Source organism: Cygnus atratus, chromosome 25, assembly GCF_013377495.2.
Source record: "Cygnus atratus isolate AKBS03 ecotype Queensland, Australia chromosome 25, CAtr_DNAZoo_HiC_assembly, whole genome shotgun sequence".
NCBI classification, from domain to species: domain Eukaryota; kingdom Metazoa; phylum Chordata; class Aves; order Anseriformes; family Anatidae; genus Cygnus; species Cygnus atratus.
In genome coordinates, this window is record NC_066386.1 from 5,337,562 (window position 1) to 5,360,671 (window position 23,110).

At 64.8% G+C, this 23,110-nt stretch overlaps 1 protein-coding gene across 1 annotated transcript; it reads left to right on the forward strand.

Moving 5' to 3' along the window:
• The first annotated feature begins 1,982 nt into the window (after window positions 1-1,982).
• Window positions 1,983-21,680, forward strand: FMNL1 (formin like 1). Its single transcript, XM_050715441.1, has 28 exons — window positions 1,983-2,058; window positions 2,325-2,418; window positions 2,810-3,062; window positions 10,872-10,955; window positions 11,267-11,350; window positions 11,433-11,506; window positions 11,926-12,009; window positions 12,277-12,417; window positions 13,927-14,035; window positions 14,323-14,399; window positions 14,475-14,568; window positions 14,894-14,968; window positions 15,316-15,426; window positions 15,543-15,692; window positions 15,803-15,904; window positions 16,026-16,245; window positions 16,458-16,772; window positions 16,899-17,020; window positions 17,607-17,809; window positions 17,937-18,171; window positions 18,276-18,344; window positions 18,519-18,599; window positions 18,998-19,127; window positions 19,239-19,402; window positions 19,662-19,763; window positions 20,080-20,178; window positions 20,400-20,523; window positions 21,577-21,680. The coding sequence occupies exons 1-28, from the start codon at window positions 1,983-1,985 to the stop codon at window positions 21,678-21,680; spliced, it is 3,576 nt and encodes a 1,191-aa protein (XP_050571398.1).
• The last annotated feature ends 1,430 nt before the right edge of the window (window positions 21,681-23,110 follow it).

Below are 23,110 nucleotides of genomic sequence, written 5' to 3' on the forward strand. Positions count from 1 at the left end.
CCCTAAGCACCACATCCAACCTTTCCTTTAACATCCCCAGGGATGGTGATGCTGTCGCCTCCCTGGGGAACCCGCTCCAATGCCTGACTGCTCTTTCTGAGAAGAAATGTCTCCTAATTTCCAGCCTGAACCTCCCCTGGCACATCTTGAGGCAGTTCCCTCTAGCCCTATCACTAGTTACCTGTGAGAAGAGGCTGACCCCCAGCTCCCCACAACTTTCCACATGCTCCCCCTAGCACCCCAACCCAGGGCTGTTGTGTGCTCTGCGTTGTGCTCACTGCTGGCAATGCTGCAGGACCGAGATCCCCTCAGATGGCCTGTGAAACAACACCCTGAGTGAAAGGGGACACAGCTCAGTCCTCCCCGGTTGCCCCCATCTCCTGCCCTGCTGTCACTGCTCTCATCCCACCTCAATGTGGCCAGGATATGGTCCCCTTGGCCTCGTCTCTGCCTTTCCTGGCAATACAACCCCCAAGCTGTCCCTCATGTCACCTCCTTCCAGCCCTGCCCTGGCCAGCCTGCTGCTCTGGTGGCACTTGCCCTTGGCATGGGGCACCCCCTAACCCAGCAGGGATTGCTGGGCCCTTTGTGATAACAGCCTGGCCTCTACCTGGCCCAGCGGGCAGCCTGGGGCTTGTCCTAGGACCTATCTCCCTCTTAGCTGAGCCATGCGCCCTCCTGCACAGGGTGACTCCATTCTCATGCTGTATCCCAGATGGGATCACAGGGCACAGATTGCAACCCCGGCACACTCCCACGTGTGGTCAGGAAGGTGTTAGGTGCACCTGAACACGTGTGCTCTGACAGCACCCAGGTTTCCCCTGGCATGCAGACAGGATGCTCGATTGGGTGGTGACAGACCCAGCACCCCCACAGAGCCCCTGTTCCTCAGTAGAGCCTGTCCCCAAAGCCCTGGTCTGGCTGGTCCCTGCACATGGTCCTGGTGACATCTGCCCTCCTGGGCCCTGCCCCACACTGCTGGGAGATGGGGTAGATGACATCCAAGCTGGGGACAGCTGTCACCAGGTAGAGCGAGGCACACCCCTGTGACAGCCCTGCCCTGGAGCAGGCGTCAGGGTGGCCGGTCCCCTCTCCCCGTCCCCACAGCTCCATCAGGGTCTGACTCATGGGGGTGGTTTGGCTGTAGCCACGCTTGTCGCAATGCTTTCCCTTAAAAAAAAAAAAAAAAAGGAACGTAGGGAATTAAATGCAAAATATTTAATGAAATAATGAAATATTTAATGAAATGAAGGTATTTAAACTGCAAAGTCAAGCCTTGAAAAGTCAGAACATACCATAATGTGGGTGACCCCAATTTCTGTGCCTGTGAGCTGCCCGCGGCTCCTCTCAGGCCTCCCCAGGCACAGAGCTCGGTGCTTGGTGCTGGGGGGACACAGCAACACGCCAAGGTCGCATCAGGAATCTGTGGCAGCTGCCTCCTGCCAGGCTCCCACTGGACACGTCGCGCATCCCCACGTGGGAGCTGAGGTTTGCAGAGGGTGGGAATGGTTTGGGGCCGCGTGGTGAGGGTGCCTGTTAATGGTCTCTGCCTTGTTTTTGCCGCAGAGGTTGGCAGAACAGGTCTGGCACGTTCCCCCAGCACGCGAGGCCTCTGGAGTGACAAGTGGCTTACCCCGACACCGCAGCGGGTGACCAGGAGCAGCACACCTTGCAGAACAGGAGGTGCTGCGAGAGCCGGACTGACACGTTGGTGCCAGCGTCTGCCCCAGGCGGGTGAGCAGGGCTGCGCAGGGCTTCTGGACCTCGGCAGCGCGTGCACGAGCTGGGGGTCCCAGGCTCTGGCTCTGTCCTCGCGTGGCCCTCAGCAGATCTTTATCTCCATCTCTCTTATCTGGCGCTGGGGAATAACGCGCGCATGTAATGGCAGCGATTTGGAGCTGTGCTTATTGATGCCAGTGCAGCAAGAGCCAGGAGATGAATTGGTCCTTGCTCCACCAGGGCCGTCAGGAGGCAGGAGCCGCATGCTAACAGGGCGAGAACAGCTGCCTCATCCTCTCCTGCTCCGAGGAGGCCGGGATCCTCTACCGAAGGTGATGGGTACTGCTGTCAGCAGAGATGTCTGCCACGGGCAGCCGCCCTTGCCTGGCATGCGTCCCCTCCAGGACCCCTTGTCCTTGCTGCCAGCTCCCAGGGAGGCAGCTCTCAGATCCAGACATGGTTGCCCCAGACCCCACATGGAGCCCTGGGCAGTGCCGCACGCTCGTCCCCGACCCACAGGCACTGCTGCCATCCATCCCCCGGCCCAGCGGCGTGCCCGTGTCCCCCTGCCAAGGGCTCCATCCCCTGTTGCTGGTGATGCTCAGGGTGGGGACGAAAGAGCCTGGCGGGTGCACTGAGTTTGCTCAGCCTCAGCTCGCCCTCCCTTGGCAGCCGAGGGGAAAAGAGGAAGAGGGGAGGGCCCCCAAACCTCCGCAGCCCCACCCGCCTCCCCCCCCCCCCCGAAAAGAAGAAGAAAACCAAACTAAAACGTCAAAAAATCATTAAAAAAAAAAAAAAAAAGGCAACCCAGCCCGGCGCAGCCGTGGGCTTTGGGACCCTGGAGCCCGGCGGAGGGGCGGCAGGTGCCGGGGATGCAGCGCCGAGCCCGGGGCCGCCTCTGGGGCACCAGGGCCGGCCGGGACCGGGGGCGCGGCGGAGCCCTGCCCGCCGGGGCGGGGGTGGAGGCGGGGGGGGGGGTGGGGGGTGGCGTTTGCGGCTCAATAACGCCCAGGAGAAGTTGCAAACGGCGAAAGACAGAGAAGGGGAAAAACACCCCGACACCGAGCCACCCGCCCCATCCCTCCTGCAGCTCCGCTTCCTGCCCAGCCCCGCTGCAGCGCGCCCGCTCCGGCACCCCCGGTACCCCCGGCACCCCCGGCGGCAGCGCCATGGGCAACGCGGCCGGGGGCATGGAGGGGGCTGCGGGCCGGGAGAACCGCGACAACCGAGCCCCGGGCCCCGCCGCCGCTGCCGCCGCCGCCACCCCGCCGCGGCCGCCGCCGCCCGCCCGGCAGCCCATGCCCGCCGCCGCCGAGCTGGAGGAGCGCTTCAGCCGCGTCCTGGTGAGTGCTGGCCCTGCCGGGAGAAGCCGCCATCCTGCCCGAGCTTTTCTGGCTTTATTTTATTTAATCGTATCATTTATTATATACATATATATATTTTTTTTCCCCTCCCTCTCCCGGCCCCGCGGCGTGGGCCGTCTCCTCCCGTTGCTCCCGGGGAATGCCCCGGGGATGCCCCGAGCTCGGGGCCGCTCGCCCCCGGCTGCGCTCTGCTTGGGGGACAGCGGTCCCAAAGGGCTTGGGCGAGGCTATGCTCGGGCTCCTGGGCTCCCCCAGGAAGCTCTGAACCCCCTGGGATGGGGCTGAGGAGCCGGCGGCAGGCCCGGAGCCGGCGGCGTGTAGCCAGCGAGCAGTGCCAGCCGCACACGCTGCAGCGAGCCTGGTGCTGCAAATGTCAACCTGCCTTGCTCACCTCCTCCCAGTCCGCTTGGAGCTCCTCTCCTGCACGTCCCAGCAGCTGCCGCTTTCCGGGATCTCTCCCTCTCTCCCTTCCCTCCCTCCTGCTCTCCGCATCTCAGCCCCTGGCGTGAGGACGGGGCGCTTCTGCCCCAGCCTCGCTGCGTGGCCTTGGGCAAGCCGCCTGCTTTCCCTGTGCTGTGGGGCCGAGCCCCCCGCCAGTCCTTCACGGGTGTCTGTGCAGCTCTGGGAAACGCTCAGGTAGGCAGAGCAGGAGGTGAGCCGAGTTGCTGGTCACCGGCGGCACCGTGCTGAGCTGCTGGAAGCTCCTCTCCGTCCTTGGGAGGTGGCGGATGGCCGTGACCTTCACTGTCCAGCTGTGCTGGACGCAGTCCCCACACACGTGCCTTCCCCCGCGCTCAGCGATGTGGCCTTTCCCCCCGCAGCCCCGGAGCGCGGAGGCGAGAGCAGCTCAGCTGCCCTTTCCGCAGCCACCCTGTGCACCGGGGAGCTGGGGCACGCTCTGAAGGTCGCGGTCCTGCGTCCCCACGCTCCCCAAAAAAGCCCCAGGGCAGACCGGGAGCGCACTGGGAGCAGGGAAACGCTTGCTGCTTTAATCCCCTCATCCCCTGCACAAAATAAGAGCCCACGTTAACCTGAGCCTGGGCAGGGGCTCCAGCTGCGGACAAAGGCTCCCGGCTCCTGCGGCTGCCGTTACACAACGAGGTCCGGAGCAGCGCCGGTGCCGTGACCCGAGTCGCTCCGCAGCTCCTGCGGCCCCGCAGCAGGCAGGACCCGCCGCCCCGGCCCGCCTGGCCCCAGCCCAGGATTATTTACAAGCTTTCCCATCGCGTTGCGATTACGGGAGGATTATTGGGGACAGGCATCACAGCTGAAGTGCCTGCTTTGCCTGCAGCCACAGGCTGTGACTTCTCTGCTGTGGAGAGCATCTCCTTCGGCTCGCTGGGACTGCAGGGGGGTCGTTGCAAAGGGCTCTGCAACGCCGGGGCTGTGTGGTGCTGCCGAGAGCCCCAGGACAGGGCTTTGCTGTCCCCCGGGGGTGGCCGTGTGACTCCTGGTGTGCTGCTTTGGGTGCGGATGGCAGTACGAGATTGAGATTGTGCCTGTAATGGCTCCGGGGTGCACGCACGCCGTGGTTGCAGAAGGGGGCTGGCAGCTGGGGACTTTGGGGTGCTGCGGCTGCGATTGCGAGGCCTCAGGAAGTGTCACTTTCCGCTGGTGAGATGGGGCCTAGGTGTGCTCTGGAGGGGTCCAAATCCTAACCTGAAAAGTGATCAAAAAGGGCCAACTGGTGATCCAAACTCTCCCTGTGACCCAAGCCTTCTTGATCCCAAGGAAAAGCCCTGGCAGGGAGCTACTGGGACAAGTGTGCTGGTTTTGGCGACACGGGAACTGGCTGTCTTGTGAAATTGGATGTCCCAATCTCTCTTCCTCCTTTCACGGGCTCCCTTCCCCCTCCTTTCACCATCCCTACTCATGGCAGCGTTGGTGGGGGCAGCAGCAGGATCCCCACTACAGGAGGAAGGAGGGCTGCTCTGCCTTCAGCCACCCTAATTGTATTTTTAATCATCTCTAGGGACCTGCAGTGCTCATGGATTCATTTCTCACCTGCAAAGGGTGTGAGATCAGCAGTGGGGTGTGAGCTGGTGGGCTGGAAACCTTCCTGTTCTATTGCTGGGACGTGGTCTGGGTCCAGCACATGGTCTCGGTACGGTGATACCACGGGAGGGCTGCTGCACCCCAGTGCCACGAGACCATGTCAGTGCAAACCAATTCCTGGCCAGACATCCTAAACTGGGAGAAATAATGGGAAAAATCCAGGCTGAAAGGCAGCCTGAGGGACTGTCAGGCTGGCAGCAGAGTCCTGGGGGTTCAAACTGCTGGTGGGGAGGTGAGGAATAAACCCACTGTGTGCTCAGAAATGGGGAATTTGGTTTTATTCCAGACATTCTGGCTTATTCCCAGCTAGGGCACCGTGGCAGATGCCGCTTTGGCAGAGGGACGGCAGGGCTGTCCCTGTGCCAAGTGACCTGGGACGTGCCGGTGTGGCTCTGGAGTTTGGGGATGTGGGGAGAAGCAGAGGAAGGAGGCTGAGAGTCTCTGGCTGCTGGGCTGGGGATGTGCAGAGGCTTCTGCTCAGGGCAGCTGTTATCCCTTGTTACAAAGGGGAAAGACAAAAGGTTCAGGGATGGCAAAACGAAACCGTGCGCCGAGGGTGTGGTGGAGGTGAGCAGCAGCTAGGCTGCCCAAGCATCCACAGACAGCAGGGAGGGCTCTGGGATGGTGGCGCTCAGCAGACGGGACCGTGGTGGCCCTACTGTGAGGTTTTGCTGCTAAACCATGGCAACTCCTCGCTCTGCTGGTCGAACGGGGCAGCGAGAGTTTTGCTTTGGCCTCTCTTGGGACCTGGAAGAGAGATCAGCTGCAGCTGAAAGGGCAGAGACCTAAAAACCCTGAGCCCTTGAGGAGCTGGGTGGAAAATTCCCCCGAGCCCTTGCTTAGGTCCTTGGTGTCACTTAAAAGCAGCAAGTGCTCTGCGAAATTGGGGCAGGCTGTGGGACAGGGATTAAAACTGGGAGACCTCGAAACTTCACGTTGGTGAAAGCTCCTTGTGTGCCACAGGGCCCTGGGTGGCCACGAGGCGCTGCTTTGTGTTTGCAGTTGTCTGGGTGAGCTGGCAGCCGGCACCGCTGCAGATGTTTGCAGATGTGCCGCTGGCCCAAGCGCGGCGGTGAGGCCGGTCACCAGCGAGCCCTGGCCGCGGCCGCACCGCAAGCTGGGGGAATCACGGGCAGGAAGGAAAAACGATGCCTGGCTTTGTGCCGGACCCGTCCCCGCACGGCGTACGGGGCTGGCGCAGCTCGGCGGGATGTGGGGAGGCACAGCCGGCTCCGTGATGGGCTCCTGCGAGGAGCGGGGAATCCTCTGCAGCTCTGCTGGTGTCCCCGGCGTCCCCACGGGATGCGTGCCTGCGCCACACGGAGATAGGAAGGCAGGCAGCCCCTGCGCCGAGGGTGCTGCGCGTGGCTGGATCAGGCCCTGGCTGAACTAGGAGGGTGTCCCAACGTGGGGATCCCCCCACCCTGCCGTCGCAGGACGGGCAAACGCTCGTCAGGGAGGTGAGCGTGGCTGCTCAGTCTCATTTCCCCACCGTGCGCTGAGAGCAGCTTCTGCTTGTTCTTAAAATAGAGCCGGGAGCAGCAGGCGGTGGGGAGGCCTTGGCCGCAGCCGTGCGCTAGCAGGCGCCTGTCCCTTAGCAACTCCTCGCCTCCCCCGGGGTGGGCTCCGGCCTCCGGAGGGCTCCTGCCTGCTCCCCCTGCCAGCTTTTCCCTCGGGCACGTGGCGGGTTTGGGACGCGGCCACGGCTGGCTCCGGGGACTCCCTCTGAGGGTGAGCCGGTCCTGGGAGTGTTGCCCAGCCCTGATTGCGGCGTGCTGGGCTCGGGAGAGCCCGGGCGGTCCCCGTCCTGTGGGGTGCCTGGCGCTGAGCCTCGGGGAGAGGCTGTGGCCTCTGTGCCAGGTGAGGATAGGAAGGAGAGAGGCGCTTCCCGGAGCGGGGATGGCTCTGGTGACGCTTGCTGGAGGGGACAGCACGGGAACGCCTGGCAGGAGCATCGCGCCCCGTAGCCACCAGGGACGGCGCAGCCTGGGACCAGCGTGCCCCATGGGCTGCCAGCCCAGCCACCCGGTGCCGTCAGTCCTTCTGCGGCCAAGCGGTTGGTGAAAGCCTCCAAGCCGCCACCTTGGGTCTGCTCCAGCTCCTTTCTTGTGGCAGACAGGGGCTGCTGCTTCGTGCCAGCGGCTGCCACCTTCCCCCTGTGTACTGGGAGGAACCACACACGACGGGCTCAGCCATGGGGCTCCCCCAGCTCCCGGCAGGGTGTCCCAGGCCTCTTCCAGGCCATGGGAGGCTCAGGATGGGATGTCCTGTTCCACGTGCTGGCTGGCATTTGAGGCTTTACACTGGGACCAGAGCTTCTCATCTGTTACGTGGTCCTGCACTCATGTGCTCGCACCCAAATCTCCACGGGAGCCTCCAGCTCCCCGCCGAGCACAGCGGGGGACCGCAGCCCTGCACGCTGTCCCTCTCCTCCCTGCTTTCTCCCACCCTGGTGCCACCGCTCCCAGCTGCTGCGTGCGGCTCCCTCCTGGCCCTGCGCAGGCCAAGAAACCTCAGAAGATGCTTGAGCAGCTCGGCCGCGATCCCTAAGCAACGGCCGTCTTGTTTCGGTCTGGTTTTCACTCGAGCCCATCGGGCAGCCAACCAGTGACGGCGGCGCCGCCGCGGGTGTGTTTTGCAGAGCGAACGCTTCCGTGGCGGATGCTTTTAATTTTCTCTCTGGCTGGGTGCAGTGACTGGCCCTGCTCATCTCCACCTGCTCAGAGGCCACTCGGGGTGTGCGCAGCCCCTGTTTGTGTGTGGAATGAAAATTCGGGGTGCCTGACACCCAAAATAGCTCTGCCAGGCAGGAGCCCTCTGCGCAGCCTCGGTGCTGTGGTTGGTGCAACAAGAAAAGGCCTTTTCGTAGCGGGAAATGATGTAGGTGCTGCTTCGCCTCCCTCCGTCTGGTTTTAGGTGTAGGGTAAATCCCGGCACAACCCCCAGCAAACCTTCCCTGTGCTGGCTTTGGCTGAGCTCAGGGTCCCGGCCAGCCGCCTCCCGTCCCAGAGCGTCACCGAGATGTCACCGCAGGCCCTGGGGACCTCCCGTCCCGGAGGGATGCGTGGGGGACCCTTGGTGGCATCCGTTCAGGCCGGCAGGAGCGTGGCGGGCTGTGACGCTGCTCCGTGTCTGCGCCCGCCCTCGCAGGCTGTGCGGTCTGGTCCTGACGCAGCCTGTGGCACGGCAGAACGGGGACGGGCTCGACGCCAGCTCCTGGGTGCGATGAGGGTGCTGGCCGGGGGGGATGGGTTGTGACTGCTGGGGTAAGTCCCCTTGTCCCCTCCATCTCATCCCTGCCATCGCAATCCCCGGAGGAGGAGGAGGGGAAGGACCAAGTCCTTTGTTTACCACCTCTGAGGCCACCCTGCCCCACATCCCCGGTGGCACCAGGGCCCCCAGCAGGAAGCGAGAACCGGTTTCTTTGTGCTCCCGACTGACGCCACGGACCACAGCGGGGCGCCCGGGGTGGGAGGCCACTTCCTCCGCCCGCACCACGTGCCCCCGCGGGGGAAGGCAGCCACCACCCAGTTTCAAACCCGAACGGTGCCACATCCTGCCACCGGGCCCGGCCCTGCCTGCAAGGACGGGGTCGTGCCAGCCTTGCTGGGGACAGATGGACTCAGCCGTCACAGCATGGCCACCTCTGTGGGGACATCGCTGGCACCCCACACTCTGCCGGCATCCTCGGCCCGTGGGAGGCCCTGTCCCACCAGTGGTACTTGTTCCTGGCTTTTCAGGGTCCCACACGTGGTATAATGAGTCCCTGTGACGTGCACGGCCTTTGGGACAACCCAGTACAAAGCTCGTTGGTGCTCCACGGGCTGGGGGTCCCTGTGGGAGAGGTTCGGGCTGCGCAGCGGGTGCCACCGTCCCCTTTCCGCAGATGGCACCGATGGCCAAAACGGGTCCTGTGGGGGCAGCCCCTCGTGGGCTGCTTGGGTGCCTGGTCCCACCTGGCGCTCCCTTGGGGCTGCGAGAGCCACCAGGCATTGGTCTGACCCTTCTGGAGGGTTTTATCCATTCCTGTGGAGGGATGGGGACCGCGAGGACAGGGCTCCCTCCAGAAAAAGTGGCACCGGGGCTGGCACCAGGCTGTGCCGGTCGCCCATGGCGGATCCCGCATGCAGTAGCCCAGGACGTGTTATTGCAGCAGCAACCCGGGGTGTCCTGGCTCCGCCACCGCCTCGTCTGCCTCAGGACCTGTCCGGCCACTCCGATGCAGCCCCGGCGGCCTCGCAGTGAGGCTATTTCTGGCCTCGCAGCCTAATTTTAGCCTCGCCGCTGAGCTGTCCTGCGTGCTGCTGTGCGAGCTGCCTGCTGCGGGCAGCTGGGAGGGAGCAGCCAGGCTCCAGGCAGCCCGGCCAGAGCCAGCCGAATACCGGCTCGGTGTGGTGGCGTGGGGCCCTAGGCAGCTTGGGGACCGTGGCTTCAGCCTCCGTGTGGGCTCCTTTCCGCCCATATCGCCCTGTTTTGGCTGATTGCAAAAGCAGTCTGGCAGGTAGTTGGTGGAGATGGGTGCTGAGGTTTCCACTCCTGCCCAGCGCGTTGGCACCTTTCCTCTTGGACGGGCTCCCCCATGGCTACCCAAGTCCCTCCCTGCTCGGCTCTGATCCCGCCCCAAACCCCACAGGATGTCTTTTCCCCAGGGACGTGGGTGTCCCAGGGGTAGTGCCTGGTGGTGCCTGCACCCCACATCCCTGTGCTGGGGAAGCCAAAACTGGAGGTTAAGGTGACTCGGAGCAGGGCGGGGGCTGTGCACTGTCTCCATGTGCCGTGGCTCCATGTTGCCAGGCTGCAGGCTCTCCCAGCGAGCAGCAGCCTCAGCTCCTGCTTTCCTTAGGGCTGAATCGCCAAGAAATGGGTCTTTTGGGAAATTAAATCATCCATGACCCAAAGAGAGCTTCCTGCATGGCCGAGGTATGTGTGCAACGCACCTGCAGGCGGCCTGTCCGAGGCTCTGCAGGTCACCCTGCGGTGTCCCTCCAGGACCCACCCCGTGCACCCCAGCACCCTGCAGGCAGGAGCTGAGCCCGGGGTGCCCCGGAGCCCCCAGCCGCAGCGAGGAGCAGTTTCGGTGGCCGCCTCGTGCTGCTCGGGGAGCGGAAACCACGTCACGTCCTGCTCGGGCGGCCCCGGGGGCTGGCGGCGGCTGCGGAGAGGCCGATGTGGGGTGGGGAGGCGGCGGCCAGGTTGTGTAATGCTGGCATGAAGGGACGGGGTGACACGCAACACCCTGCCCCCAGATCAGGTCTCCAAAGAAGCGCTGATTTCACCACCTGGGCTCATTGCATGCCCGCAGGGACGGCTTGGAGCCGTCCGTCACCATCACGCCATGGGGACTCGGCCACGTCTCCAGGCCCTGTCCCCATGTAGGGTGGCTGAGCAGTGACCAAAAGGCTCAGCTGGGGACGGGACCTGGGCTGGCTGAGGCTGGGAGTATGGTGTGCTCGTGACATGGGCGCGTGGCTCCATTTTTCCCTCCAGCACCCCACGTCCTGCCCTGTCCCCCCCCCAACACCCAGAGCCCTCTGCCGCGGAGACCCCAGACACCCCCAGGCAGGGACATTGCTGACAGGTCCGCGATGCCAGATGGTGGTGTGATAGTTCCTGGGGAAAGCAATGTCCCCGTGGTCCCGCCGGTGAGCAGGGACACCGGGTGCTGCGTGAATGGGGGGTACCACAGCCCACAGAGGGGTTTTGGGGACACCCCTGACCCCTGTCTCCCCGCAGAGCTCCATGAACCTGCCCCCCGACAAGATGAAGCTGCTCAACCAGTATGACAACGAGAAGAAATGGGAGCTCGTCTGCGACCAGGTGAGGTCCAAGTGCAGTGACGCCTTGCTGGCCCCGCTGCTGGCCCTGTCCCCAAACGCCACACAGGGCTGGTGGCCGCTGGCCTCAAATCTGAGGCTCTTCAAATGGAGCTGAGTGCTGGCATCCATCTCCGTTAGCGAGACAGCGGCTTATTAACCTGATTAAACATTTAAGCGTGACCACCTGCAGCACGGGGTGCGGGTGGCCGCAGCGTGCCCGGGCAGCACTGGGAGCAGGGACAAGGCGCAGAGCAGGGTGGCATTTCCCCATGCCACAGGCAGGTGGCTTCAGCCTCTCTCTGTGCCTTGTAGGAGCGCTTCCAGGTGAAAAACCCACCGTCTGCCTACATCCAGAAGCTGAAGAGCTACTTGGACACGGGCGGCGTGAGCAGGAAGGTGAGGGCTCCCTTGCACCCCACGGGTCCGCCCTTGTCCCTTGGGGCCAGGCCCGGTGCCAACGGCTCTCCCTGTCCCCCAGTTCAAGCGACGAGTGCAGGAGTCGACGCAGGTGCTCCGGGAGCTAGAGATTTCCTTAAGGACCAACTACATCGGGTAAGGAGGGTGAGCAGGGGGTCCTTGGTGTCATCCGGCCACTGCTGGGACAGAGACTCGTGTGCCAGTGGCTTCTGGCTGTGGGGGTGCCAGCGGGGTGTGGAGGCAGGGGGTGGAGGCTGGTGGCCTCATCCCTGGGATGGCTTTGATGGGAGGGTGGAGGGGCCGAGGCGGCAGCCAGCTGTGCCCTGGGTGCTGCAGGACCTGAACCCCTGCAGTGGCAGCAGAGCCCGGGGGCTGTGTCCCCTGGGTGTCAGGACCTGGGGTCTCTGTGGCACTCAGCTCCCTCGGAAAGGTAGCACCACACAGCGGTGCCATGTCCCCAGCGTGTCCCCACCTTACTGGGAACCTCTGGGCTGGAGGGGGAGGTGGGAGGAAGAGGAAGGTTTGTGGAACCCACTAACCCCTGTGCTCCCCAGCTGGGTCCAGGAGTTTCTCAACGAGGAGAACAAGGGGCTGGATGTGCTGCTGGAGTACCTCGCCTTCGCCCAGTGCTCCGTCGCGTATGTCCCCTCTGCCGCTGGCATCCCGGGTGCCCCTTTTCCCCTGAGACCCTGCCCTGGCTCTCCGGTCGCTGGGCTGGGATCAGCCTCCCCCTGAGCTCAGAGGGGCTGGGGGAGCTGGGGGATCCAGAGCTGCAGAGCTCCGTGTCTGGGGGAAACCAATGCCCCATTTGTCCCCAGCCCCGGGGACCCCAGAGGTCCCCACGTGTCTGCTGGCATTGGGGGTGCTGCTTGCTCACCTCCCCCTGTCCCCACACGGCCCACCAGGTACGACATGGAGAGCACTGAGAACGGCAGCCCGGGCTCCGACAAGGGCAAGCCCCTGGAGCGGTCGCTGGAGGATCTGAGCAAAAGCAACTCCTCGTCGCCCACGCAGGGCGTCTCCAAAGTGCGGCACCTCACCGTCAGGTAACACGCGGCCCCCCGGCGCCGCTCCCCGCTCTCCGCCTCGCTGCACCCCGGCCCCGCCGTGCCATGCCGTGCTGTGCCGGCTCAGAGAGGGGCTCGGCAGGGAGACGCAAGCCTGGTCCTAGAAAGGGGTCCCCGTTGCTGTTTTGGGGACCGGGGGAGACAAAGCCACGTGTGCTCACAGCAGTGCTGGAAGCCAGGGTAAAGAGCAAGGTTGGAGCAGTTCCCACCGCCCAGCTCTGCAGTCCCTGCAGCTCCCTGCTGCGGGATGCCCTGGCCAAAACCGGGGTGGGAGGATCAGGGAAATGAGCACAAATCAGAGCTGCTTGAGATTTTGGGGAGCAAATCCCCACCCTGCTGCTGCATCAGACATAGGAGCTGCTGCCGGCGAGGGTTTAAAAGCAGCGAGGGTTTGAAGATGACCGGGCCTGCGCCCTCTGAGCCGGTCCCAGCAGCCGGCGGCTCTCGCTTGCTAACCCTGCAGCCCTCTTCTAACCCCGCTCTTCTCTTGCACGCTGCCGGGGGATGTGCTTACGGTAGGTGACGGGGCCGGGGTGCTGGCGTGGTGGAGACGCCCCAGAGGGGCCAAGCAGCCCCCGCTGACTTGCTGCCGGTGCCAGTGTGGGGATGGCCCCTGTGGTCGTCCCCGACGGGCAGGGCGGTCCGAGGGGACATCCAGCTGTGGCCACCCCGGGAAGGGAGACGGCTGCTGTAGCGTGGCTGGGGGCTCCCTTGGGACCGCAGGGCCCCTCGTTCCCTGCCAGCACCTCCAGAGGAGCCGGCGTCCCCCGTGCCCCAGGGACAGGTCAGGAGCGATGGCTCGGATGTGGCACCCGCGGGGTCCCAGCCCCTTGGCACCCACCATGCCCCAGCCTGGTCACAGGCTTAGGAGGGCTCAGCACCGCCTGGTGCTCAGCACCAGCCCCTGTGAGCGGCAGCAGCTGCTCTGCTTGTCCCCAGCCCACGTCCCCTGGCCCCCAGCTCCGCACCACGGCCGTCCCGCGGGCCGCGCGGGAGCCCCGTTTCTCCCTCCTGTCCTGCAGGCTCTAACGCGCCTCCAGCTGCTGCCTCTCGAACCAGCACATCCACACCCTCCTCCACCACGTCCACCCCAGCGTCCCCTGCAGCGCCCCGGGCAGCGATGGGGACAGTTGCCCCAGGTCACCTGGCAGCTCCTATTCGCCCCGGTGAGCCTTCGAGACCGCCCGTGCGCGAGGGGCACGCGGCCCCCCTGCCACCCCGGCCCCACCGCAGCCACCCCCCGCGCCTGGCGTCCCTTGGGCTTGCAGATGGGGATGGCCACCAGGCTGGACATCGGGGCTCCCTCCCTTGGAGATGCAGCTTGCTGGGTCCCCCGGGTTCCTGCTGCTGGCTGGTGAGCCCAGGGCCACCGAGGCCACCGCCTGTCCCCCCTCCGCCCTCCCACCCACGCGCTGCCCACCCCCTGCTTGCGCTGCGCCCCGTGGCTGACCTCGAGCCCCCTGCTCAGCTGCCCTCTTGCCCGCACAGGCTCAACCCCTCGCACAGCAGGAAGGCGCTGAGGAACTCCCGCATCGTCAGCCAGAAGGACGACGTCCACGTCTGCATCATGTGTCTCCGTGCCATCATGAACTACCAGGTGGGAGCAGGCAGCGTCCTCCAGGACCCCCCGGGGACCCCCGAAAGCCTCCAGTCCCTGTGCTGCCCCCGTCAGGGTCAGAGTCTGGCTTTGGGGTGCGGTGAGGAGCACACATCTGCTGTCCCCCTGCTCTGATGGCTTGGGAACACCCAGCCTTCGCACTCAGATGTCCTTGCTCAGCTACCTGTCCAGCAGGAACACGGCATGGGACATATCACTAGGTCCCTGGGCATCCTTGGGGAGGGCAGGGGGATGAGCAACCCCATTAATGCTCCTTTTTTCCCCAGTCTGGCTTCAGCCTCGTGATGAACCACCCAGCCTGTGTCAACGAGATCACCCTGAGCCTCAACAACAAGAACGCCAGGTAGGGGCTGTCCCCTCTCACTTGTCCCCTCAGCTGCGCCGTGGCCCTGACCCCTCATGCCCTGTGTCTCCGCAGGACCAAGGCGCTCGTGCTGGAGCTGCTGGCCGCTGTCTGCCTGGTCCGAGGTGGCCATGACATTATCCTCGCTGCCTTTGACAACTTCAAGGAGGTGAGTCTCCAGCAGGGACACGGTCCCCATGCTGACCCCGGTGTATGTGCCTCAGTTTCCCTTTGTGCAGCAGAGCCCTGCTCCACTGGGACACCCTTGATCCTAAAAATGCCTGTCGCATAACTTATTTGGGGTTGCTCCAGTTGTTGGGCTTGATGTCCCTATGCCAGCACATGTCCCCAGGGCTGGGATGGCACGGGGATGTCTCAGCAGGGATGTCCCGCACCCGGCAGGGCTGGGATGGCATTGGCAGTGGGTGCCTCCTGCCCTGGATGCCCACCTTGGACGTGCCCCTCCCAGCCCTCAGCCCCTGCTCCCACCCCAGGTCTGCGGCGAGAAGAACCGCTTTGAGAAGCTGATGGAGTATTTCCGAAACGAGGACAGCAACATCGACTTCATGGTGAGCAGTGGGGGAGGCTGGGGACCCCGCTGTGCCCCCTGCCCCACGCTGGGCTGGAAACACCTAGGGACCCACAGCCTCCTGCCCTGGTGGCAGCTTCCGTGGTCTCCCCAGACCTGTCCTTAGCTATGTCCCAAGGGCTGCCAAGTCCCCAAAATGCTGTGTCCCCAAGAGCTGCTGGTCCCTCCCCAGGGTGTCGTGTCCCAAGGGCTGCTGAGCAGCTGGCCGTTTCCCAGGTCCCCGTGTCCCCAGGGCCGTGAAACCACCGTGCTGTCCCCAGGGACTTGCATCCCCGGGGCTGCTGGGCCACCGTGCCGTGCCCGCTGAGCCTGCTCCTGTCCCTGCAGGTTGCCTGCATGCAGTTCATCAACATCGTGGTGCACTCGGTGGAGAACATGAACTTCCGCGTCTTCCTGCAGTACGAGTTCACCCACCTGGGGCTTGACCAGTACCTGGAGGTGGGTGGTCCTGCGCCGCCCCAAGCCCCCGCTGCGGCCGCGGCTCTCATCTCGGTGGTGGGTGGACACCGTGGCTGCCACCGCCCATGACGGTGCCGCCGGTTGTCCCGTGGCAGAACCTGCGGCTCACCGAGAGCGACAAGCTGCAGGTGCAGATCCAAGCCTACCTGGACAACGTTTTTGATGTGGGGGCCATGCTGGAGGACTCAGAGACCAAGACGGCTGTGCTGGAGCACATGGAGGAGCTGCAGGAGCACGTCAGCCAGGTGGGACGTGGGCGCGTGGGCAGGGGCTGCTGACGCAAGCCCCGCGTGGGGCGGGAGGCAGGGCTGGGCCACGGCGGCCGCAGCTGAGCGCCGGCGCCTCGTCCCCACAGCTGACGGAGAAGCTGCAGGATGCGGAGAACGACTCCATGGCCAAGATAGCGGAGCTGGAGAAGCAGCTGAGCCAGGCGCGGCGGGAGCTGGAGGCGCTGCGGGTGAGCACCCGTGGGTGCTGTGATGCTGCCAGGGCTGAGGGGGGGAAGCGGATGCGTGGGGAACCCTGGTCAGGGGGTGCTGGGGGACACCGGTGACACGCTGGGGTTTGTCACGCCGCAGGAGCAGCTCAGCCCGCCGCGACCGCCCAGCCCGCCAGCCCCGCAGCCCCAGGAGTGCTACCGGCTGGCGCTGGAGCGGCGGCTGGCGGAGCTGGAGGAGAAGGGGTTAGTGCAGATCCTGCGTGGGCCCGATGGAGACGTCGCCATCGAAATTGTCCCCGTTGTCATAGAGACCGCAGCAGCCCCCGTGGTTACCAAAGAGGCCACTGCCACCAGCACAGGTACCTCGGGTGCGGGGGTCCCCTTCCTGGTGGGGACAGCTGGCGCCGGGGAGGGATGGCAGCGTGTTCTCTGGGCACAGCCAGGGAAACCGAGGCAGGGGGCACAGGGACGTGCCCAGGGACGTGGAGTCACTCGGTGGCAGAGTGGTCCTGGCAGTGGCACCATGTCCTGCTGCCACATCAACTCACCCACTTCTCGTTTTCGTTTGCAGATGCTCCAGCTCCGACTCCGGCTCCATCCCCATCTCTTCCCCCTGCACCAGCTGCCCCCCCACCACCTCCCCCACCGCCCCCCCCTCCACCCCTGCCTGGGGCTGAGCCTGAGCCCCCCGTGCCCCCCCCACCCCCCCTGCCCACAGGCGCCGTGCCCCCCCCAGCCCCTCCGCTCCCAGGTGCCACAGTGCCCCCACCGCCCCCACCGCTCCCTGGGGGGCTGGAGGGCCCCGTGCCACCCCCCCCACCGCCCCCACCGCTCGGTGGGGAGCCCCCCGCCGGGCTGGGTGGCCCCCCTGCTGCCGGTGGTTCAGGTGAGTGCGGCCAGGGGATGGGGTCCGGGGACAGCGGGGATGTCCCCGGGGTGCCTCGAGTGCCGGAGGCACACTGGGGTGGGTTTGGGCCCCCCCCGGTGACGCTGCCCGCCTCTCGCCCTGCAGTGAAGGTGAAGAAGCCGATCCAGACCAAATTCCGCATGCCCGTCTTCAACTGGGTGGCGCTAAAGCCGAGCCAGATCGACGGCACCGTCTTCACTGAGCTCAATGACGAGAAGGTGCTGCAGGTGAGGCCATGCAGGCACCTGGGGGGTGAGTACAGGGGGCTTGGGGGGGCCGGCGCCCGTGCCCACACCCCCACCACACCCGTGCTGACGTTACCCCGGCCTTCGTTGCACCCCCACCCGCATTGCACCCGTGCTGGCTTGGCACCCCTGCCCACGCTGCACCCATCTGTGGTGTTGCTGGCTCACGTGGCTGCAGCCGTGGAGGAGCTGGAGGCCAGCGCCGTGCAGAGGGACAATATGGGGTCTGTCGGATGCGGAGCCCTGCCCTCCTCCTCTCACCCCATCCCCGTCCCCTTGCTCCACCCTCAGCCTCTCCTGTCCTGTCCATGTCTTCTTCCCCATCTTCATCCTCTGCCTCCCTCCCTCTCCCCTCACCTTGTCCCCTCATTAGCCCCTCCTTATCCTGTCCCTGCCTTGACTTCATCCCCATCCCCGTCCTCAGCCCCCAACTTGTCCTCTCCTCCTCCCTCCATCTTCATCCTCTTGCCCCTCTCCCACTTGTCCTGTCCCAGCCCTCTGGCCCCATCCTCGTCCCAGCTGTCCTGCGCCAGCTCCTGGCCGTGCCCTCAGCCCTGTCTCCCCGCAGGAGCTGGACATGAGTGACTTCGAGGAGCAGTTCAAGACCAAGGCCCAGGGCCCTGCCCTGGACATCAGTGCCCTCAAGGTGAAGGCCACGCAGAAGGCCCCCAGCAAGGTCACCCTCATGGAGTCCAACCGGGCCAAGAACCTGGCCATCACCCTCCGCAAAGGTGGCCGCAGCATCCAGGACATCTGCACAGCCATCGAGACGTGAGTGTCCCCTCCTCGGTGGGACAAGGACGAGCTGGGGCGACGGGAGGGAGGTGGCAGGGGGCTGAGGGACCCGCTGCAGGATCTGCCTGTGCCGAGGGTGTCCCACCACCCGCTGCTCCTGCAGGTATGACCAGCAAGCCCTGAGCCTCGACTTTCTGGAGCTGCTGCTGCGCTTCCTGCCCACGGAGTACGAGCGGACGCTCATTGGGAAGTTTGAGCGGGAGCAGCAGCCTCCGGAGGAGCTCTCGGATGAGGACCAGTTCATGATCCGGTTCAGCAAGATCCCGCGCCTGGCCGAGCGCATGAACGTCATGATCTTCCTGGGCAACTTCAACGACACAGCCCAGCTGCTCATGCCGGTGGGTGTGGGGGCGTGGGTGGGGGGACACAGCACAGCGTTGGGCGGCGCTCGGGGGGCAGCCTCCTGTGGTGAGGCTCACACACTTTCCCCTGCTGTCCTCAGCAACTCAACGCCATCATCGCCGCCTCCATGTCCCTCAAGTCCTCCAGCAAACTGCGCAACATCCTCGAGGTGAGGGGTGCGAGGCCGTGGCCCCAGTGGGGGGGACGTCTGGCCGGGCCGGGTGCACGTCGGCGGTGCTGACCTGTCCCATGCGTCCTGACTGCGTGGGGGCGTGGGGTGAGGACGTCCCCCTGCTGGTGGGCTCAGCTCCCCGGCCCTACCTGGGCCCTTGCATCTCCTCAGATCGTGCTGGCCTTCGGGAACTACATGAACAGCAGCAAGCGCGGGGCTGCCTATGGCTTCCGGCTGCAGAGCCTCGACGCGGTAGGTTTGGTGCGGGACTGCCCCGCGGGTCCCGTGCGCTGCGGGGAATGCGGTAGTGCACACAGGCACTGTCACTGCACGGGGACAAGCCGAGGGGACAGGGGGTTACAGGGACCAGGTATGGAGATGGAGGAGTGCAGGGAGCAGCCGTGGGCACAGAGGGACATGGGAAAGAGCCACAGGGATGGAAGGGTGCAGGAACCAGCTGTGGCCGTGGGTGAATGCTGGGATTAACTGAGGGGAACAGGGAGGGTCCAGCTGTAGCGATGGGGAAAGATGGGAACAAGCCATGGGAATGGAAGGGTGCAGGCACCAGTCATGGGGACAGAGGGCTGCCCCAAGCAGGGGTGCAGTGGGGCGGTGGGATGCAGGATGGGGCTGACGCTGCTCTCTGCCAGCTGCTGGAGATGAAGTCGACGGACAGGAAGCAGACGCTGCTGCATTACCTGGTGCGGGTGATCACGGAGAAGTACCCCGAGCTCACTGGCTTCCACACTGAGCTGCATTTCCTCGACAAGGCAGGCTCAGGTAGCACCCGTGGGCACTGGGCTGGGGACCATGGCAGGCTGCAGCCCCCACGTGGGGACTCTCAGAGCCTGCCCTGACCCTGGCGCTGGTCACTGATCGCCTTCTCTGCAGTCTCCCTGGACAGCGTGTTGCAGGACGTGCGGAGCCTGCAGCAGGGCATGGAGCTCACCCGCAAGGAGTTCATGCGGCAGGATGACAGCCCCGTGCTCAAGGAGTTCCTCAAGGCCAACTCGGAGGTGATGGAGAAGCTGCAGGCTGACAGCAAAACTGCCAAGGTGGGTGCTGAGGGCAGCGCAGGGTGGTGGGGCAGGACTGGGTCCCCATTCCTGCATGGGGGCACCCTGGGGTGCCATCTGCTCACGCCTGTGCCCCATGGGAGAGGCTCTGGGTGGGATGTGGCTCCAGCAGGACTGCCAGAGCCATGGAGGATGTGGAGGGGGGCACCGAGGTGACGGAGGGTGGATGGGGGACAGTGGGTGGCCGGGCTCTGCTGCCAGGCCCCAGCTCCCCATATTGGGGTGTCTCTGCCCGCAGGAGGCATACGAGTCGGCTGTGGAGTACTTCGGGGAGAACCCCAAGAACAGTCCCCCCACGACCTTCTTCCCCATGTTCATGCGCTTCATCAGAGCCTACAAGGTAGGGGGCCAGGGGTGCCCTGTTTCTGGGGGCTGGGAGGGGACTTGGTTTTTAGGGGGGAGTCTGACCCCACTTTGGGGTAACTGGCCACAGCCACACACGAGGCTGGGGGCCTGTGGGACAGAGAGACCCTGGCACACGGAGCTGCCCTTTGGGGCCGGTGCAGGCACTGGGTTGGGGTGAGGCAGGGGCTGCCAGAGCCCCCTCGGGATTGCCGAGGAGCAGAAGCGGGGGGGGGGGGGGCGGGGGGCTGCGTTCCTGCAGCACCACAGCAGAACCCCCCAGCTCAGCGTGCCCTCCCTGCGCCTCTCCCAAGAAAGCAGAGCAGGACATCGAGCTGTGGAAGAAACAAGAGGCTACGGCCAAAGAGGCAGAATCCAGCCCCAACGGCAGCGAGGACCAGCTTGACACGAAGGTACCCGATGTGGGATGCTTCCCTGTGCTGGTGCAGGGCGCTTGAGCATCCCTTCCCTGGAAAATCCCACCCTGCTGCCCTGCGGCCCCCCCCGGATGAGGCTGGGAGGCAGCAGCCTGGCTCGGTGTCACTGTGCCCTCCGTCCGGGCTGAATTTGGGGAAGGGCAAAGGAGCTTTTCCAGCCGGGATGCACCGTTCACCCCGCTCTGTCCCCACCACAGTCACCCATCCAGAAAGCCAAGCGGCAGCAGATGGACATGATCGCAGAGCTGAAGAAGAAGCAGATGGTGAAGGAGCCGCTCATTTATGAAGGAAAAGACGGTGCCATCGAGGATATTATTTCAGGTGAGGGGCAGGGTGTCTCCCCTGGTGCTTGGTGCTCAGAGTCCCTGGCCAGGCCATGCCAGCCCAGAGTCCCCTGGGGTGCAGGTACGTTGGGTGGGTGCCACGGCTTGTCACACAGCCCTGCGATGGCTGGGTCACAGCACAGTGCTGGGAGAGATCCAGAGGCAGTGAGGGCATGGCTGCTGCTGGGTCACTGGGAGCTGGACGTTCAGGGCTGAGCTCCCAGCTCTGCTGCCCCTGCACGGGGCTTCGGCGCATGGGGCTTCGGCACAGACAGCGCTGCAGCCAAGTGGGTGCGGCTGGGAGAGCCTCCCTGGCGGGGGCTCCGAGGGCGGTCACAGCCCGGAGCCAGGGAGCCACCGAGCCCTGCTGGGGAGCCCAGAGCCACCTGCAGCACCTCCCTGTCCCACACAGCAAAGCTGCCAAACACTCTCTGCCCTGTCTCATAGCTCTTCCTCCTCTTCTGCTTCTTCCTCCCTTCTTCTCCTCTCCGCTGTCTCTCTGGATTGCTTTGCTCAGCTCTGAAAACTGTTCCTTTCACGGCCCGGACGGGCAAGCGCTCGTCCCGGCTCTTCTGCGATGCGAGCTTCAACGAGGAGAGTCCCCTGTAGCGGCTGCCTGTAGGTAACGGGGCAGCCGGGCTGGGGGCGAGGGCACAGCCTGGGTGGGCAGAGGGGCACAGAGGGGCTGCCGGGCTGCGGCTCTCCTCCTGCATTTCTCTGCCCAGCACCGTTCTGGCTGCGTGGCCGATCGGCCGGGCTCAGCTCTGCGCTGAAAGCCACCCCCGGGGCACCCCAGCATCAGCCCCAGTGCCGCGGCACAAGGCTGGGCACTGGAATTGCTGCGGGAGTGAGTCCCACGCGCTGGTTCTTCCCAGCTGCCTCCCTCCTGCCTCCGTGTGCTGCTGGTCGGGCTCCTGCTGAGCATCCGCGTACCCGAGGGGCTGACCCTGGCCGGTGGTGGGGATGAGGGAAGGGTCCTGCCTGCAGGTGCAGGCTTTGCCGGGGCGGGCAGGCTGGCGGCTCGCTGAGCCCATGCTTTCTCCCCTTTCAGATCTGCGGAACAACCCCTACCGGCGCGCAGACAAGGGCCGCGGCAGCGCCAAGAAACGGGCTGTGGGGCAGAGCTTGCAGGCAACGCCGGACATCTCGCTGTGAGCAGGGCAGGCTGGTCCTGCGGATGCAGATGGGACTGCAGGGCGTCAGCCCTCCGGCCTGGGCCGACCCGCGGTGGGGGGACGGTGCCCACTCCTCGCTGCTCAAGCTGCTTCGTGTGCCGGCCCGCCCTGCTGCCCCTGCCCTGCGCGCCTGTGGGGCTGACGCAGGACTCCCCCAGCAATTGCTTAGCGATGCCACTGAACTCCTCTCCTCCGGGCTGGCAGGGATGGGGGGAGCACAGGAAGCCCCCCCCACCTTGTCCTGCAAGGAAAAGGGGCTGCCCTGCCCCTTGCCCAGGGCTGCTGCATTGCCCTTCTGCCCTCCGGGGCAGCCCTGCACACCGGTGTGCCCCTCTCCTCAGCTTGCTGGTGCCTTTGATCTCCCGCTGCAGGAGGGGCAGAGGATTGGCAGCCAGGGCCGCAGTGTTCCTGGTGCTTCTCCCACATCTCCCATCTGCGCAGAGCCCTTCCAGGCCATGCTCTCCTCTGCTGCAGAGCGCGGCGGGCACAGGCTGCGCCTCCTCTCCGGCAAGGAGCCTGCTGCGAAGATCCCACCCTGGGCACTTCACGTACCCCAGGAGCTGGCAGGGGTGCTATTTTACAGTCATTTTCTATGTCTTCCTTAAAAAAAAAAAAATCTCTCTGTGCTATGGGAGCAGGGGCTGGAGCACCCCTGGGTTCTACAGGGTCTCTTCAGGAGCCTAAGGCTGGGGCGAGCAGCGCTGGTCTGTGACAATCAGCAGGCTCAAGGCTTCACCGTCCTCGAATCGCTACGTGGTGGTACCTGGCCTTGCCCTCCTGCCTCCCCAGCACCCACCTCTGCTCTTGGGGCCGCAGCCTCTCAGACACCGGTGCCCATCGGCCCGCGGGGACCACGAGGCTGCTCCCGTTCGCCAGCAGTTGCACGATGCAACCCGCAGCAGGTGCTAGGCAGCCTCCAGCCCTTGCAGCGAACACCGTGATATCCCCAAACAGTGCAGGGTCACAGCTGAACTCATGCAGGAAAAAGAGGCCAGAAAAGGGGTGGGCTTGGACGTAGCCAGAGAGCTGCACCAGCCTACAAATAACGACTGAAGCACTGGCCTTTATTCCTCCCCACCCTGCTGCCGATCAGTCAGAGCCGTGCACTGCTGCAGTTAACCCGTTAATGCATTTACTTTGTCACAAACGCCCCCTGCTCGCCCTGCTGCGAGGACTCGTGGCTGCCGTGTACATTCTCGCTTGCCCCAGCTTTTCGACCAGGGTAAGTCCTCGTTACAAGCCAGAGCAGCGACTGCTTCCTGCTGTAATTACGCTGCTAAGCGCCACCGGCTCAGTATCGCACAAAGCTCAAAGGGAGGGAAGGGAAATGAATGTGTAACTTATAAATGCCTTTAAGCCAGAAATGTAAAACATTAACTGCTAATTTGTATACATTATTTTTATATACTG

Bases quoted from the DNA above. Each gene is read 5' to 3' on its own strand.
- FMNL1 (XM_050715441.1), top strand. From the start codon at position 1,983: ATGCTAACAGGGCGAGAACAGCTGCCTCATCCTCTCCTGCTCCGAGGA. The intron at 15,693-15,802 runs GTGGGACGTGGG...TCGTCCCCACAG, and splicing joins TGCAGGAGCACGTCAGCCAG to CTGACGGAGAAGCTGCAGGA. The intron at 20,524-21,576 runs GTGAGGGGCAGG...CTCCCCTTTCAG, and splicing joins CATCGAGGATATTATTTCAG to ATCTGCGGAACAACCCCTAC.